The sequence below is a fragment of the Hydractinia symbiolongicarpus genome, chromosome 3 (assembly GCF_029227915.1).
Source record: "Hydractinia symbiolongicarpus strain clone_291-10 chromosome 3, HSymV2.1, whole genome shotgun sequence".
Lineage (NCBI taxonomy): Eukaryota > Metazoa > Cnidaria > Hydrozoa > Anthoathecata > Hydractiniidae > Hydractinia > Hydractinia symbiolongicarpus.
Genome location: NC_079877.1, coordinates 20,431,764 through 20,446,746, shown reverse-complemented (window position 1 = coordinate 20,446,746; position 14,983 = coordinate 20,431,764). Strand labels below are relative to the sequence as shown.

The following is a 14,983-nucleotide window of genomic DNA, read 5'->3' as shown; positions in this document are numbered from 1 at the left end:
AACTAATTTGATGTGATGTCACAATTTCTTGTGGGTAAACTTACATTATTATACCTGAGCATTTAAGTATGTTTGTCCTGAAAGGGAGGAAGGGGATCGCATAATAACATATGAAAACAAAAAAGGGGAGTGTTCTATTAGTTTTGTGTACCTTTCTTTCTGAAAAAGGTTTTTTCTATTCTTATTGTTTGATCATAAAGAACTGCGTGGATATGAAAGACAAGAACTCTTCAGATTTAAAGATCCCACCCACCCAGAAATGTATCCAATTCTTTGGACTAGCAACAAAGCATTATGCAAATAATGCTTTATTCTTTGATTTATAGATGATATGGAATAATAATTTAACCTTTTCAACCACTTTAAGATTATTCAGCCCATTTGCAGCAATTGCGTTGAAGACTGGCATATGGTGATAAGAAAATTGTTTACAAATAAAATTAAAACGATTGAATGCGCGAACAAACGGAAGTTGCTTATTTACAAAGTCAGTCATGATGGAATTGATTATTGGGATTGACAAGGAAATCTTGTAGCAACAAATTATATATATTTTAAATAAAAAAGTTAGTTTTACAAAATAATAAGATAAAATGTATCATGAGTTTATGTTAAATAATAAAAAGTTAGTTTTACAAAATGATAAAATAAAATATATTGTGAATTTATATTAGTTCGCTTTTGTTAAGTTTTGCTATACGTAGATATTCGTTCATCGAAATTATGGCAGTACTCCATGCTTGTTTTTGTTCTTGTATGGAAACGTCGAAATAGTTAAATAGAACATGTTTAGGAAGTTCACTTTTTCGCGATCCAACGGATCTTTGTGTAGCAATTTGCTGTTGACAATTTTTTGCATGCCATATACATTTCGCCCCTTCCTTTCTTCGGCAGGTATGGCTTTCTTCATAATTCTTGTGGCGAAATTGCCTATTTTTCCACCACACTGGTTGTATTCGTATCCAATGACGTCATCAGGTACAGAGATTGTTTTTGTGAGCATCGTTGATTGATTGCAGATGGTTGATGTTGATTTGCGGCAAAAGGATTATTAAAAAAGTTCGGTATTGAGGCGGAAACATCTGATAAGGGAAGGCATTGTTGAATCGTAAAGGATATGTGGGAGCGTTGTTGTTAAATTGTGCTGCAAGATGTGTAGGAGTGTCGAGTTGAGAAGGACGTGTAGAAAATTTGAGTTGTTTGGGTAATGTTTTTTGAGGTTGCGTGGAAATTTGAATGTCAAAGTCAGTACTAGTGTCGTCATAGGCATAATGCAAGTCCACAGGATTTTCAGGATTGTACGTAGGTGAAGGTAGCTCATGATACTGTTGTTGTTCTTCTTCTTGTTGACCTGGTGATGGTGGTGGCTGAAGTAATGGTTGTTCTGGCAGTTTTGCCGAAGGTGACTGTTGTTGTTGTGGCTGCGATGATTGTGTTGATAGGAGTTGTGTTGGAGATGGCTCTTAGTTGTGAGATGGTTGTGTTTGAGATGGGTCTTGGTGGTGTGATGGTTGTGGTTGTTGTGTAGGCTTTTTTGATGGTGTTAATGTTGAGCAAGGCAAAATTACAGAGTCAATTCCATGTGACGTTGTTAACTCAATATTTTGTGGTTGTCTGCTTAAAGCTATTGTGAGGTCCCTTTTCATGTGGCTCAAGGATAAAACAAACTCCTATAAAAAACAAAAGGACAAGATAATTGAGACAAATTCGATGATTACCTGAAGAATTATTTTTAATAAAAAAAAATAAGAAAAATATTTTTATCATTTAACTAAAATGAAGCCTAAACTTATGAACATCAGGTTTTAAACCAGCAGCAATAGTCCAAAAATTATTAGAAGATGGGATTAAAATAGAACGTCACAGTGTTTCAAGAATTTTTAACAGGTATAAAGAAAAGAGGCGACTTTCGTGGGAACAAAAGTCTGGCAGAAAATCTGTTATAGACTTAAAACATCTAGAGTTTAAAGATCAAGCCCATTCAAAAATGACAAATTAAGCGCTATCGACCTGCGAAAATTAATGTTTAAAGAATTCAAGATAAAATTATATATAACTTTTTTGAAGCGTTACAGGACAAAGCTAGGTTTAATTTAAAGTGGTCCAAGATATTGCCACGCTATTCGCCCAATTAATTGTGAAATGCGGCTTAACTTCGCCTTGGAATGCATTGCGACAAAAGAAGATTTTGACGATGTCATATTCACTGACAAAAGTAGCATTTTGAAGGAACGACACTCTAGAGTATGTTTCCGTTGAAGACATTTTTTTGCGGTTAATCATCCATACAAAATTCATGATTGGGCAGGAATATCACAAAGAGGAAGAATAAACTGTGGAAAGTTTATCATTTCTTGAACATGATAGTTTAGTAGGCGACGTTTCGGGAGATCCTTCTCCCATCATTGCGCAAAGTAAAATGATGCTGAGCATGTATTTATATAATTGCAGAGGATCGAAATTCATAAAAATTAACCAATCAGAAACGAGCTGATAATTACAGTTAATTACGGTAATTAACATTTTCGGACCTAGATAGGTAACTACTTTTTCTTTAGGGCTGGTAACCAAATCTAAGGAAGTTGATACGAGATGCTGCTGATGTGTTTGTTACGTTCTACACTGTTGATGGTTTCTTTAATCTTCCTGGCCGTTGTTCTGGATTCTCTGTCAATGATTTTCTTCTCATCCCAATTAAACTGATGATTTCTGCTCCAGCTGTGGTCCGCAATTTCGTTTTTCTTCACATCTCTGTTTCTCACTGTTCGCGTATGTTCTTGCACTTGTTGCTTAAACTTTCTTTTTGTTTCGCCTATGTACACTGCATCACAATCTTTACACAGGATTTCGTAAACAAAATTGCTTTGTTCTTCCAGGTTTATTTTGTCTTTTGGTTTAGACAAAGTGTTTCTTAGGGTGTCTTTAGAGTTAAGAATGCATTTGATCTTGTGTTGTCTTAAAAATCGATGAAGGATCTCGCTGGTACCTGGTCCAAAGGGTAGGAATGCTTGTTGTCTCCGATGCATCTTCTCTTCATTTTAATTTCTATTTGCGCGATGACTTTATGACTGTATCCATTTGTGATTAATGCATTTCTTACACGTAGAATTTCTTTTTTCCTCTCCTGTTTGTCACTGACTCACTGTTGGCATGATTCAGTAATGAAGATATGACACTTTCTTTGCAAGATTTCTGATGGTTTGATTCGAAGTTAAGGTACTGGTCAGTGTGTGTTGGTTTACGATACACTGAAACAGAAATATAACCATTCTTGCGTTTGACCAAAGTGTCCAGGAAAGCGATACTTCCATCGTGTTCAAGCTTAACAGTGAATCTGATTTGTCGATGTAGGCCGTTGATATGTTCATGGAACTCTTCTAGATGAGATCTTTTGATTATGGCGAATACGTTGTCAACAAATCTTTTCCAAACCTTTGGACGTCTGTCTGATGTGACTAAGCTGTTGTCTTGTGTGCTTGCATGTATATTTCTGCGACTACTGATGATGCAGGGCCTCCCATGGCAACTCCGTCTGTTTGAGTGTAGAAGTTCTTATTAAACAGATACCATGTTTTGGTTAGAACAAGTTTGACCAAACGCAGAAAATCCAGTACTGGAATCTTCGTCTTTTCACCGAATGCAGCATCGTTTTCGATAAGGTCTTTAATGATGTTTAAGGTGTCTTTTATGGGAACATTTGTGTAAAGTGATGTGACATCAAATGATACCATGCATTTGTCGTCTGCTATCTTTATTTCTCTGATGTATTCCGAAAATTCTTTCGAGTTTTTGCTGTGGTCACTTGCTGTAAATTTGCTGAGGATAGAAGCAACAAATTTTGATAGATTGTATAATGGTGTTCCAGTGCAGGAGACTATTGGTCGAATTGGATTTCCCTGTTTATGAATTTTTGGTGGTCCGTAAAATTGGGGTGGTGGTCCGTCACAAGGTTTCAGTCGGTAATACTGCTTATCGTCGATGTATTCTTTTCTCTTCAACTCCATTAAGATGTTCCTCGCTTCTCGTTTGATGACTTCTGTTGGATCTTTCTTGAGAGTTTGTAAGGCCCGTTGTTGATGTGTTCATTGCACTTGTCGATGTAGTCAGGTGTATTCATGATAACTGTTGTTCTCCCCTTGTTTGCCGATAGGATTATGATATCTTTGTCCTTCTTTAGATTCTTCAATGAAAGTCTTTCAGATTTCTGTAGCGTGAGGCTTACTTTAGCTCTTACTGTGTCTGCTTCTTCTTTTGGTAGATCTTTAATTGCCTCTTCCACTTTCACAACTATTTCTTTCTTTGGAATTTAAGCTGGTGTCATACAGAAATTCATTCCTTTTGATAGAAGGTTTGTTTTTCTGTCGTGAGTTGTCTGTTGGGGAGATTGACAATCCATTTGCTCTTGTCCATACCTGTTTGTGTATCATCATTGAATCTGTCATTGATTACGTTGAACCTTTTAAGGTGTCTGTCTTTAACCAATCTCATTTCTTTTTCATACACGCTATCGTGAATATTCCTAACCTGTTTATATTGGTCGATGGAAAGTCTTGGTTTGATGGTGTTGTCAAGATGAAGTATTTGGCAATGTAGGGTGTTATGTGATTTAGGTGGATTCTTTCTTGCAACAACTGGCGGCTTGCATGCTGCAAGATTTTCTTACTTCTTTCAGCCTTTACTCTACAGGTAAGTCTAAGATCTTTAGGTGTTATTTCGTTGTGAAGACAACGTAGAGAAAACCGAAGATGGTTAGAGCATCGTGCGTATTTTATTCTTGATTTCTCTAGCGATCTGACTTCTGCCAAGATGGATTCTCCATATTGCTGTTTGATATTATTGAAGATATTATTTCGGTTTGTCTGTTCAGTATTCATATTACCGTGGAAAGTTTATCATTTCTTAAACATGATAGTGTAATAGGCGATGTTTCGGGAGATCCTTCTCCCATCATTGGGCAAAGTAAAATTATGCTGAGCATGTATTTATATAATTGCAGAGGATCGAAATTTATAAAAATTAAATTATATAGCACTTAAGTGAAATAATTGCATTGTGACGAACACGATTTTGTTTCATATATAATCAGAAACTCATGATGCATCGTGACACGATAGATCGCGTCTTCCACGGTGACATTATTTCACCTTTGAACACAAAGATCATGGGCATGATACACGATGTTAGACTTCCTGATACTGTAATAACTATTTTCTTTTTTAATCTTGAAGAAATTAAAATAACATCTAGTATAGATTTAAACCTCCTCATTGACACAGAACGTTTTGTTTAAGTACATAACTATTTTTGTATATATTAATTTGTTGTCTAAAAGGTAATAAAAAAATATTGTAAATTAAACGTTTCGCTCACAGTATTTTCAAATTGAAACTTGTTAAAACGCTATAAAAAAGAATGATTTGAAGAGTTTATTTGCCTCAATAAAAAAGTATGCAGAAGGATTATTTTACGTGGTTTGTTAAGAAGGAAATGTTTTCATCAAGAAATGTAGATATTGTATTTATTTCAGAATATACACTATTTGTTTTACAAAAATAAACCGTAGTTGTATTCTTTTAATAAAAAAACGCGCAAGTCATTTAATAGTTGTGACCAATGCTTCTCATATGTTTCTTAAATTAAACGCGCCAGAATCTTTTTAAGTAATTAAATTAACAATACATTTTCGCGCAATGTATTATAGTACTTCGCGAAATTTTTTTATTATTTAATTACTTCACGCTAATACTTACGGGAATAGTTTAGCAATACATTTACACAATGCATCTCGCTACAAGAAATATAAATGCTCTGATATTTCTTCGCGAGCACATTGTTTTTTAACACGTAAATATAAACTCGCAAAACCCTTAAGGGATTTAATTATAACAAAAGACAAACGACTGCCGTCCTCCACGCAAAGGTGTGGTTTAGCGTGTATGCGGTAGATTACATTCAGATTGTACTGTAAGCTATAAAGAACTAGCAAGTACTGCAGGCTCATATCACCCAGTCATGATTGGCTTACCCACCCAAGTTTAAAAAAAAATATGTCTGCATTGTTGCTCTAGCTGCACAGTTTCCTTGCACAACCGTTTGGCTATAAAAGCACAAACATTTGGCTATAACGTTTTTGTCGAGCTGTGGAAGCAATAGTTCAATCCTATTCCCACATGAGACTTTTACAGATGGAGATGTTGGGCTTCTTATGTCAGCCAAAAAATTTGGACGGATGTAAGTGTGCGGTCATTTTTGTGAGCGCTACGATTCCTTGTTATTGTATAGCAATTATATATAATTTAATTGTTTTTTTAAAAAAATATGTGTTTCATAAAAGTTAATTTGTTTTTTTCAGCTTTTATCCCGTTCAATAAAGTAAAATGTTTTTTGCTCTTGCTTGATATATATATATTGTTCCATCATCGATACAGAACTGGAATCAGGACACCTAACATCGTGAGCGCGTATCATGAGCGACACATACAATCTGCGATCCTATCGTGACCATCACAGCATAAAAAATGTTACTGACGAACTTTGCAATAGTCGTGATGCATAAAAAAATAACGATTCTATTGCGATCGTCACTATTAATCGTGATTGTCTGGATGGATTGTGAAAAACATTAAAAATATTAAACAATAGATGGGTATAATCTTATTCTCGCCGCGTTTCATTGGTTAGAGTTGATAATGTTTTGAATACTTAAAACACGATCTAACGTAGCTTTTCCATTGCCGTTCCTTGCTCTTAAATTTTTAAAACGCGATCTAAAAAAGCATTCCTATCGCTGCTTTTTATTTTTAAACTTTTAAAAAGCAATCTAATGAAGCTTTTCTATTGCCGTTCTTCGTTCTTTAATTTTTTAGAAACACGATCAATAAAAGCATTTCTATCGCCACTTTTCTTTCAAACTTTTAAAATGGGATCTAATGAAGCTTTTCTATCGCCGTTCTTCATCTTAATTTTCTGAAACGGGATCTATCTGTCGCCGTTCTTTGTACAGTACTGTAGTAAAAAAATAAATAATTTAGTAATAGGTAAATTAATAAATTACAAATAAAAGTGATCTTCACAAGTCAATAGAGGAAATGAGAATGAAATTCATGTATAAAGAGATTTGGGCCATGCCTTGGAAAACACTCACAATATATGTTCAAGAACGTGCTATTGTGAATGGCAACCAAAATGTTTACATACACTGTGGTAATTACCCTCTTTGCCAGGGCGTGGGTGTGATTATCATTGGTGTGATTATCATATGATTACTAGCAGCACACATTATCTGTCCTGCCTGACATCGACCTACTTTTCTTACTAAGCATCCTAATTTAATACCTAAATTTACAAATTGGATTCCATGCCAATCATGTTGTATCCTACAAGCTATTTCATAATACAATAGTTTGGCAGGTATACACACATGATTGACATGTATTTCACACCCAGGCCTCCAGGCCTTTAGCTAAGCAAAGCATTAAAAGGTAACAAAATATTTTATTATATTGAGGTGGCAGTAACCCTTTTTTAGCTGTCCAAATAGCTTAATTATTTACTCAGTGTTTTATACCATTTTTTTTTACTATTTCCTGAAAATATAGGCCTTAATGCATAATAAAATGATTTTAACTTAACACTAAAATTGCTGAGTCAGCAGAAACTTCTATTTAAAAATGTATCATAAACAAGAAAAAAATCGGCTTCTAAGAGCTCCAACTTTTTACAATCTCGTTATTTTTCATCAGCTTCTGTTTTTAAATGAACCTTGGGTTAACCCTTTTAAAACGGTGTGCAGATTTTTTTTGTTCATTCTTATTTTTTTAACAATAGCCTTATTTTTTTTTCAAAAGAATCTTTGTAAGCATCCCCTGCTGCATCGAACGCTGTTAAAAGAAAAATATTCCGAATAAAAAGATTTCCGCACACCGTATCATGGCTGCATGATTCACCAAGCATGTCTGAAAATTTTAAAAGTAAAACGAAAATGCTATCGAAAGTTAAAACTCGCGCATTGTAGCATAATGAAGATCGTCTTAAATTTCTACATAATGCGCCATCATCATCATCATCATCATTCTCGGCTTAACATCCGTTTTCCATGCTAGTATGGGTTGGACGGGGTATATTAATGACCCTCTTCCAATCTGATCTAGACTGTGTTAGATCCAAACTCAACTTCTGCTGCATCAAGTCTGTCCTTATAACCTCCTGCCAAGTCTTTCTCGGTCTGCCTCTGAGCTTTGCCCCAGGAACTATAAGTCTCTACACTTACTTACCCAATTATCCTCCTCCATTCTTTCCAAGTGCCCCAGCCAATTCAATCTTCTTATCTGGATAACATCTTTAATTCTACGGATTATCAACGTTTCTCTTTAATAATTATGTCACTTCTTTCTGTACAATTTCGCAAGCACGTAGACTTAAACTATATTCGGCAGAACTAAATAATTATTCATGAATTTTATTTTAAAGAGGAATTGTTGAGGCTGAATATTTTTGGTGAAGGATAATAGTATTTTAGCAATAAAATTGCGACAAGTGTGTTATAACAGAGAAAATATGGATATATAGTCTGAAAATAACCTTTCATAAACTAATTATGTAAAAAAAATTCCAACTTTAAAAGGATCCAGAGGTATAAAATGATGTTGGAGTTCTATTATTAAGCCTACAAAAGTTGGATAACAATTTTTTTTTAATTTTGTAAAAATCTGTTTTTGTTTTTAAGATATTCACAATAAAGAATTTCAGATTTAATTATACTGCATAAATTATGATATCATATTTAAGAAATAGCAAATTGCCAAATAAGTCGAAATCTTAGGTTTCCCTTAAATTTATTTCGAAGTGGCTACAAGTACGTGACCATATTTTAATTTTTTTTGCTACAAGTACGTGAATGCGTAAAATGCTGGTCAGCGTACATAAAATCACCGCTGACCCCCTTTGTGCGTGGCGTGGAGAATATTGCAGAAGGTGCGAAATAGCATTCCTCGTGAGTTATTTACAAGTGAAAGAATTGCTGTTGATTAAAAAAATTAATTTATTGAAAATGAATGTTGGTAGTTTTCTAGTTTTCATGAATTGCTAAAGGCTATTAACGAGCACGAAAAGTCAACTTTTACACAACTGTATGTAAGGAGTTCAAGATCAGTAGAAAGTGGAGCAAAAAGAGCTAGCAAGAAAGTTTTTAAGGAAGAGTTGAAGTATGCAGAAATAGACTATGCTTGCATTCATGGGGGGAAAGAATTTAAATCAGCTTCTACTGGAAAGCGCAAACATAATGCGTAAGTTTTTTTATATATATTGCTATCCGTATTTTTTTCGTTTTAGAAATTATTTTTCTGTGAAAAGATTACATTACTATCACTTTTTTTGCGACTTATTAATTATTACCTGGGATAACTTGATTATGTAATTTCTTTACCAGTGCACTTCTGAATTATAAATTTTAGAACTTTCAAAATGGGATGTACATACCTTATTAAAGTGAGGGTAAAAAGTTCTGGACAAAAACTGTATGTGAAATTAATTATAGGAGAACATAATCATCCTGTAACTAAAGTAAGTCACCTTGATTGTATGAACAGAAAAAAATCCGACCGTATATCATACTTGCGGCGAGTCAAATATTACTTTTTTTCTTACAGGAATGTTTTGATGAAAACCTTTCGCTGCAGGCATCACAAATGTTAAAAGTGAAAGCCAAAAAAATTAATTCAAAACCATACTTCCAATCTGTGTGGGAAAAATGTTATCTTGAAAGACCTTCATAACATGAGCTCAAAAAACAACGAGAGTGGCCAAAATAATGTACAACAGCTACTCGAAGAAATGAAAAGTGTGCCAGGAAAATTTGAATGAAAGTGAGTGTAGTTACTCTTCTTCCATAATAAAAAATTCTGATGTGAAAATAAATGTAAGATAATAACTAACAAATTTTCTTTAGGGGCAACTTTGGTAGCTGGAGACATAATCTTTATTTCAATTGTCACAGCGACGAAACAATTAAAAAACATCATCTGGCACATTACTTTCATAGTGCAGCGTTTACTGAATCACAATTAGACACATGCATGAAGTGACTGTGTTCTTCATTCCCCACATTAACGATGAACTATTTGACAAAGGTACACATATTTTCGTTGCAGCCTTAATGTTCTTTTTTTTTGACTAATATGAGCATCATATCTTCTTGATAATATTCTTAACATGACCGTAGCCTGAAAACATATAATCGGCCTTGTAACATACGTAGTCAAAGTTGTAGAGATGTAAATAAAAGCTCCTAGTTCAGAGAACCCTAAAAAGAAAATATCTTTTCATCGTCAACTCTCCAACCAACCCGCTGGCCAAGCGACTTCTAGAAAAAAGAAATACGTGAGTGCCGTACTTCCAGCAAAAGAAAGTTCGAATTTATTTAGCAAATAACCATGTGCAAGAAATGTCTGTTATTCAAAAATGACACTACTTAGAAACATTGTGCTTAAAATTTATCCTAACCATAGCTACAATCAAATCAAATATGAAATATTTTTAAAAAAATGTATATCTAGCTATATACTGGAAAATGATTTTTAATTAAAAATGTTTTATATACTTAACCTTTTTTCTCGTTTCCATAAATTTAGCAAACATTTCAGCACTCCAATCCGTTCCAAGAGTCTTTCCTTGTATGTAACTTATACTGCAGAGAAACACTGAAACATTCTTGTCACCGGCTGCTTTAATCAGTATATAGTAACATTTTGTGCTTTGTTGTAACATGTTTTCTACAGCCAGAATAACAGGTTGCAATCTTATCTGCAGTTGTTCCTGTTACGAGGCAAACAGATTGCTAGCTAGGACAGGAAAAAATTTATAGCGGAAAATTTTGTGTCATACTAGCTAGAGTTTCACAATAATATGGATATTGGAGAAGGCTGAATATTTGCAGAGCCCTGCTGGTTCAATCTTTCAGCATATTACTAATATTTCTACAATAGGAATGATGCAGTCCATCTATCCAGTGATTTGGCTAGTTATAGTATGCAAAAATAGGATGCATAAAAAAAGTTTAAAAAGTAACTGTAAGCAGGAACAGATTTGCAGTGGCTCGCTGCCAATAAGTCAGGTGTGTTTTTAAAGTCGTAAAGGTCATTTCTAGAATACCCATATTACTGAGTATTACGTAATCCCATGTTGAAACATGTACATCTTGTACTATTATGCTGATCCTATTGTATAGTTACAGCGAAACAACTTTTGATAATTATAATTCGTCCTAATTTATCTTTTAAATGATAAAAGCAAAGCATAATCATAAAATTCTAATGAAAAACTTTGTGCACTAATGTCACATTTGCAAAAGGAACTCATCGATTATCTTAAAGTAATAGATCATAAGCTCATAACAAAAACAAACGGGACAGAAAAACCAGCTTCTGCATGCTGCTCGCTCCGTATCACCATGCCTGCTTACGAGAATTTTACCGCATATAACAGTCGTTTTTATGTAGGAACAAACTTTGTATGAAGCTAAGAGTCTCAATATGGCACTTGCTTTTTTGTATCTTTCAGGATTGCCTCTTCATTTTTAGGAATTTTCCTGCCCTTTCAAATAGACCGTTTTCTGTGCGATGTAATGTTTTTATTTTGTTGACCACACTATCCTTATTTCAAAATTACATCACTTTGGAATCAGAGGAGTTGCATTAAATTGGTTTAGATCTTATTTATCTAGGAAAACACAATTTGTTACCATCTCTTATGTTAAGTCTCTTGTGAAAGCCATCAAACATGGTGTACCTCAAGGTTCGGTTCTAGGCCCTCTTCTCTTTCTAATTTACATCAGTGATCTTCATTCCATTATTAAGTTTAGTGAAACTTTTCAATTTGCTGATGCAAGTAAAACCAAGTTCTTAATCTTTCGACATCAGCGGAAAATCCTTGAATTCTCACCTTTTCTAAAAACTGTGGTTCTAAAATCTTTCCAAGCTCTTAGGTTAGTTTTTTGGGCGTGTATCTTGATTCTCACTTAAGGCCACCGTCAAAAATATGTTTGGTTAGCGTCATTACTAATTACAAAAGTGAGTAGGTCGGTGGGATAATAGATACTATATTTCGCAGCCATATTTTGTTATTCGTTTTATATGTACGGCAGCTGTATTTTTAGCCTCTGTTTCAAGTTCGGTTTTTGTCAATCAATGTCGTTCCCATGGTTTTCGCTCGTATTGCCGTATAAATGCGAAGCAGAAAAATATAGCATTGAGTAGCGCAGTGCAGTCCCCTATCGAAATAACATTCGGACGTAACAACCGTAATTCGGAGGATCGTTTAAAAGGTGAATGGTGGATTTTGTTGTGTGTCGAAGATTGTTTGTGGATTGTTTGGTTTATTGTTTACAAATTTACCAACTCCCCGACTCGACTTTTGCCTTTCAAGTGGGTCGGTCGGTGACACTAACCAATTATATTTTGGAGGGTGGCCTAACCTGGAAACCTCATGTTTCTTTTTTAACTCCTAAGTTAGTCGTGCTAATGGTATTTTATCTAAATTGAGGCTCTATGTTCCTCAAAAAGTACTTGTTGGTATCTATCACTTTCTTTTTGATTCATACCTCAAATACGGATGTTAACTCTGGGGCCTATCTGATAACACCACAACACATCCAGTCTTGTCTTGCTACAATCTCTTCCTTCAGCTTCCAGACTTTTCGACGGGGTCTGTACTTTCCCTTGGCTTCTTTAACACTCTTCAAGATAATATCACAAACCAGCAACCTATGCTGGGAAACACACTCTTCTCCCGACTGAAATGCTAATTCTTTTCAAAGTAACTTGAGAAGTAAGTTAATATTTCAAAGTAGCATTAAAAATACAGCAAAGAAAAAGTACCATTTTTAAAGATTCTTTTAGCTGTTCATGTTAAATATTCGGGTTTACCTTGTTATCAATATTTTTAAAAGCTCTTTATATTTATCTTCTGTATTTATGTTTTTCAACTTGATTATTATTCACACACAAACAAAAAATAATGAAATGCCAAAATTCTAATTCAAAATTCTAAAGTCAAAAAAGGGTGTATAATTCTGTGAATGTTTTATTAAGAAATTTCTTTTTTTTTCTATAACAGGTTTGAAGAGGATGTTGTAGTTTTGTCCTGTGTACAAACAGCATGTATGGCTTACAGACAAGTTTTGCTTCACTGACCTGCTTACAAACAGTCTGTCCCCGTTTGCAGAACAGAACAAAACTATTTTAACGGCCATGTTATTGTTATGAAAGTTGTTTATTGGTATTAATATCGCTTACCCAGGATAGCCTCTTCAGATTCACACTTTTATAGTCTCTGGCATGACTTGGCCGAGGTTTGAACCCAAGACCTCCTGCACTGGAAGTGAACGCTCTTCCACAATCATCAAAACTGGATTGTAGAAAGCGAAACCATCACCATATATAGTTAAAAAACCATTGAAAAGGGGTTCATGGAAAGCGAAAACAATGCTGTGGATGTCTTGAAAATTCTGCAGACACATATGCAGAAGCTTTATCTTTGTATAATTTTTTTTCCAGCTGTCGAAGACAAGGAAGTAAAAACTGAGAGGGTCACTAGTTCAGACGCTCAGTTCTCATGTTTTAGGTTCATGAGTTTAATCTCTCCCCCACTTGTCCCTAACACGAAATAATTAATAATTTCCGTTAAGAAACATGCATATTTGCCATTTTAAAAATCAACAACAAGGTTTGCGCTCTAGAAGTTAAGTGCAACAAATTAAAAAAATTAAACATTTTTTAAGAATACGATAGACCCTTAAAGTTAAAATTTTTCAATTTTTTTTTCACAGACTTCTATGCTAAGTTCCCAGTAAGTTTTAGAAAAAATATATTATAAAAGTGTTATTTTGGTGGGATAAAATAGGGAAAATGTATTTCTTTATAACATTATCTTTTATCTTGCCCCAAATATGCGTCACGAATTTAATTTTCTTTTATATACCCATGATCTGTATTAAAATTAAAGACTTTAAAGTATTAAAAATATAATTCACCATCCACACTTATTAACAAGCTATAAATTATTCAGCATTTTTTTAAATACTGTAAAGTTATACTGTTAAGAAGCATAATTTATTACGTCTCTGTATAAAATATTTGATTGTTGATAATTTATTCTATCTGTGGAATATCAAGGCCTAAATGGATGAGCTGTCACAAACAAAACTCTTCCAGTGTTACTAAGTAGGCACCCTGAAAGAAAAAAGAAAGTATTTTTTATATTTTTATATTTACGTGTCCAAGCTTTAACATAATGAAACCCACCTCTTGAAATTCCTCCTTTACATTTCCAGGGACTATAGCCGGGATATAGTCTAATACACAGGAAGGAAAAGAATATTCTGGATGATAGTTGTTATCAGGTCCAAAACCTTTTTTTCTAAAGAAAGGTGTAGAATTTTTATAACATAAGTTTTGGTTCCAGGTTCCCATCATGCTAAATCTATTTAACTAAAAACGACCCATGTTGTAGAGTGAATATATTGTATTTCTGCTGGCTTTTTATTTTGTTGCTTCCGTATATGTACACCTCTTTCCAAATCATTTGCGAACAAATCTCCATCGTATCTGTTAAACAAATGCTTTTCAATTAAAACCCAGCCTTTGATTTTTTTCACGTGCCCGTACTCCATACTTAATAAATCGATTATCCTAATTTTTTCATCTGCTTAACCATAACCACCCTCGTACCATTATTCGTATTCTGAGATTTTCTCTCCACATTTTCATCTCTTTTTCTTTTACATGCTGATTTTTAATATTTATTTTTCTATTATCATCATTTTTATTTGTACATTTAGAAGCCTTGTTTCACATTTATCAATAAAATTTTTTAACTTACTACTTTAATTTTATACCAAAAATATTTTGAGTCATTAATTATTAACAAGGTTAAAATTTCAATGCCACACTTTTGCACAGGTTCCAGAAGAAATGTTTCAGTCTTTTTT

General features: G+C 33.9%; 1 protein-coding gene across 1 annotated transcript; it reads right to left on the bottom strand.

Moving 5' to 3' along the window:
- Window positions 1-530: 530 nt before the first annotated feature.
- LOC130636167 (uncharacterized) lies at window positions 531-11,116 on the bottom strand. The gene is made up of 2 exons (XM_057445795.1): window positions 10,603-11,116; window positions 531-1,670 (listed from the first exon to the last, which is right to left on the bottom strand). Exons 1-2 carry the CDS (start codon window positions 10,762-10,764, stop codon window positions 1,464-1,466), a joined length of 369 nt encoding a protein of 122 aa, XP_057301778.1. The 5' UTR covers window positions 10,765-11,116; the 3' UTR covers window positions 531-1,463.
- Between the last annotated feature and the right edge of the window lie 3,867 nt (window positions 11,117-14,983).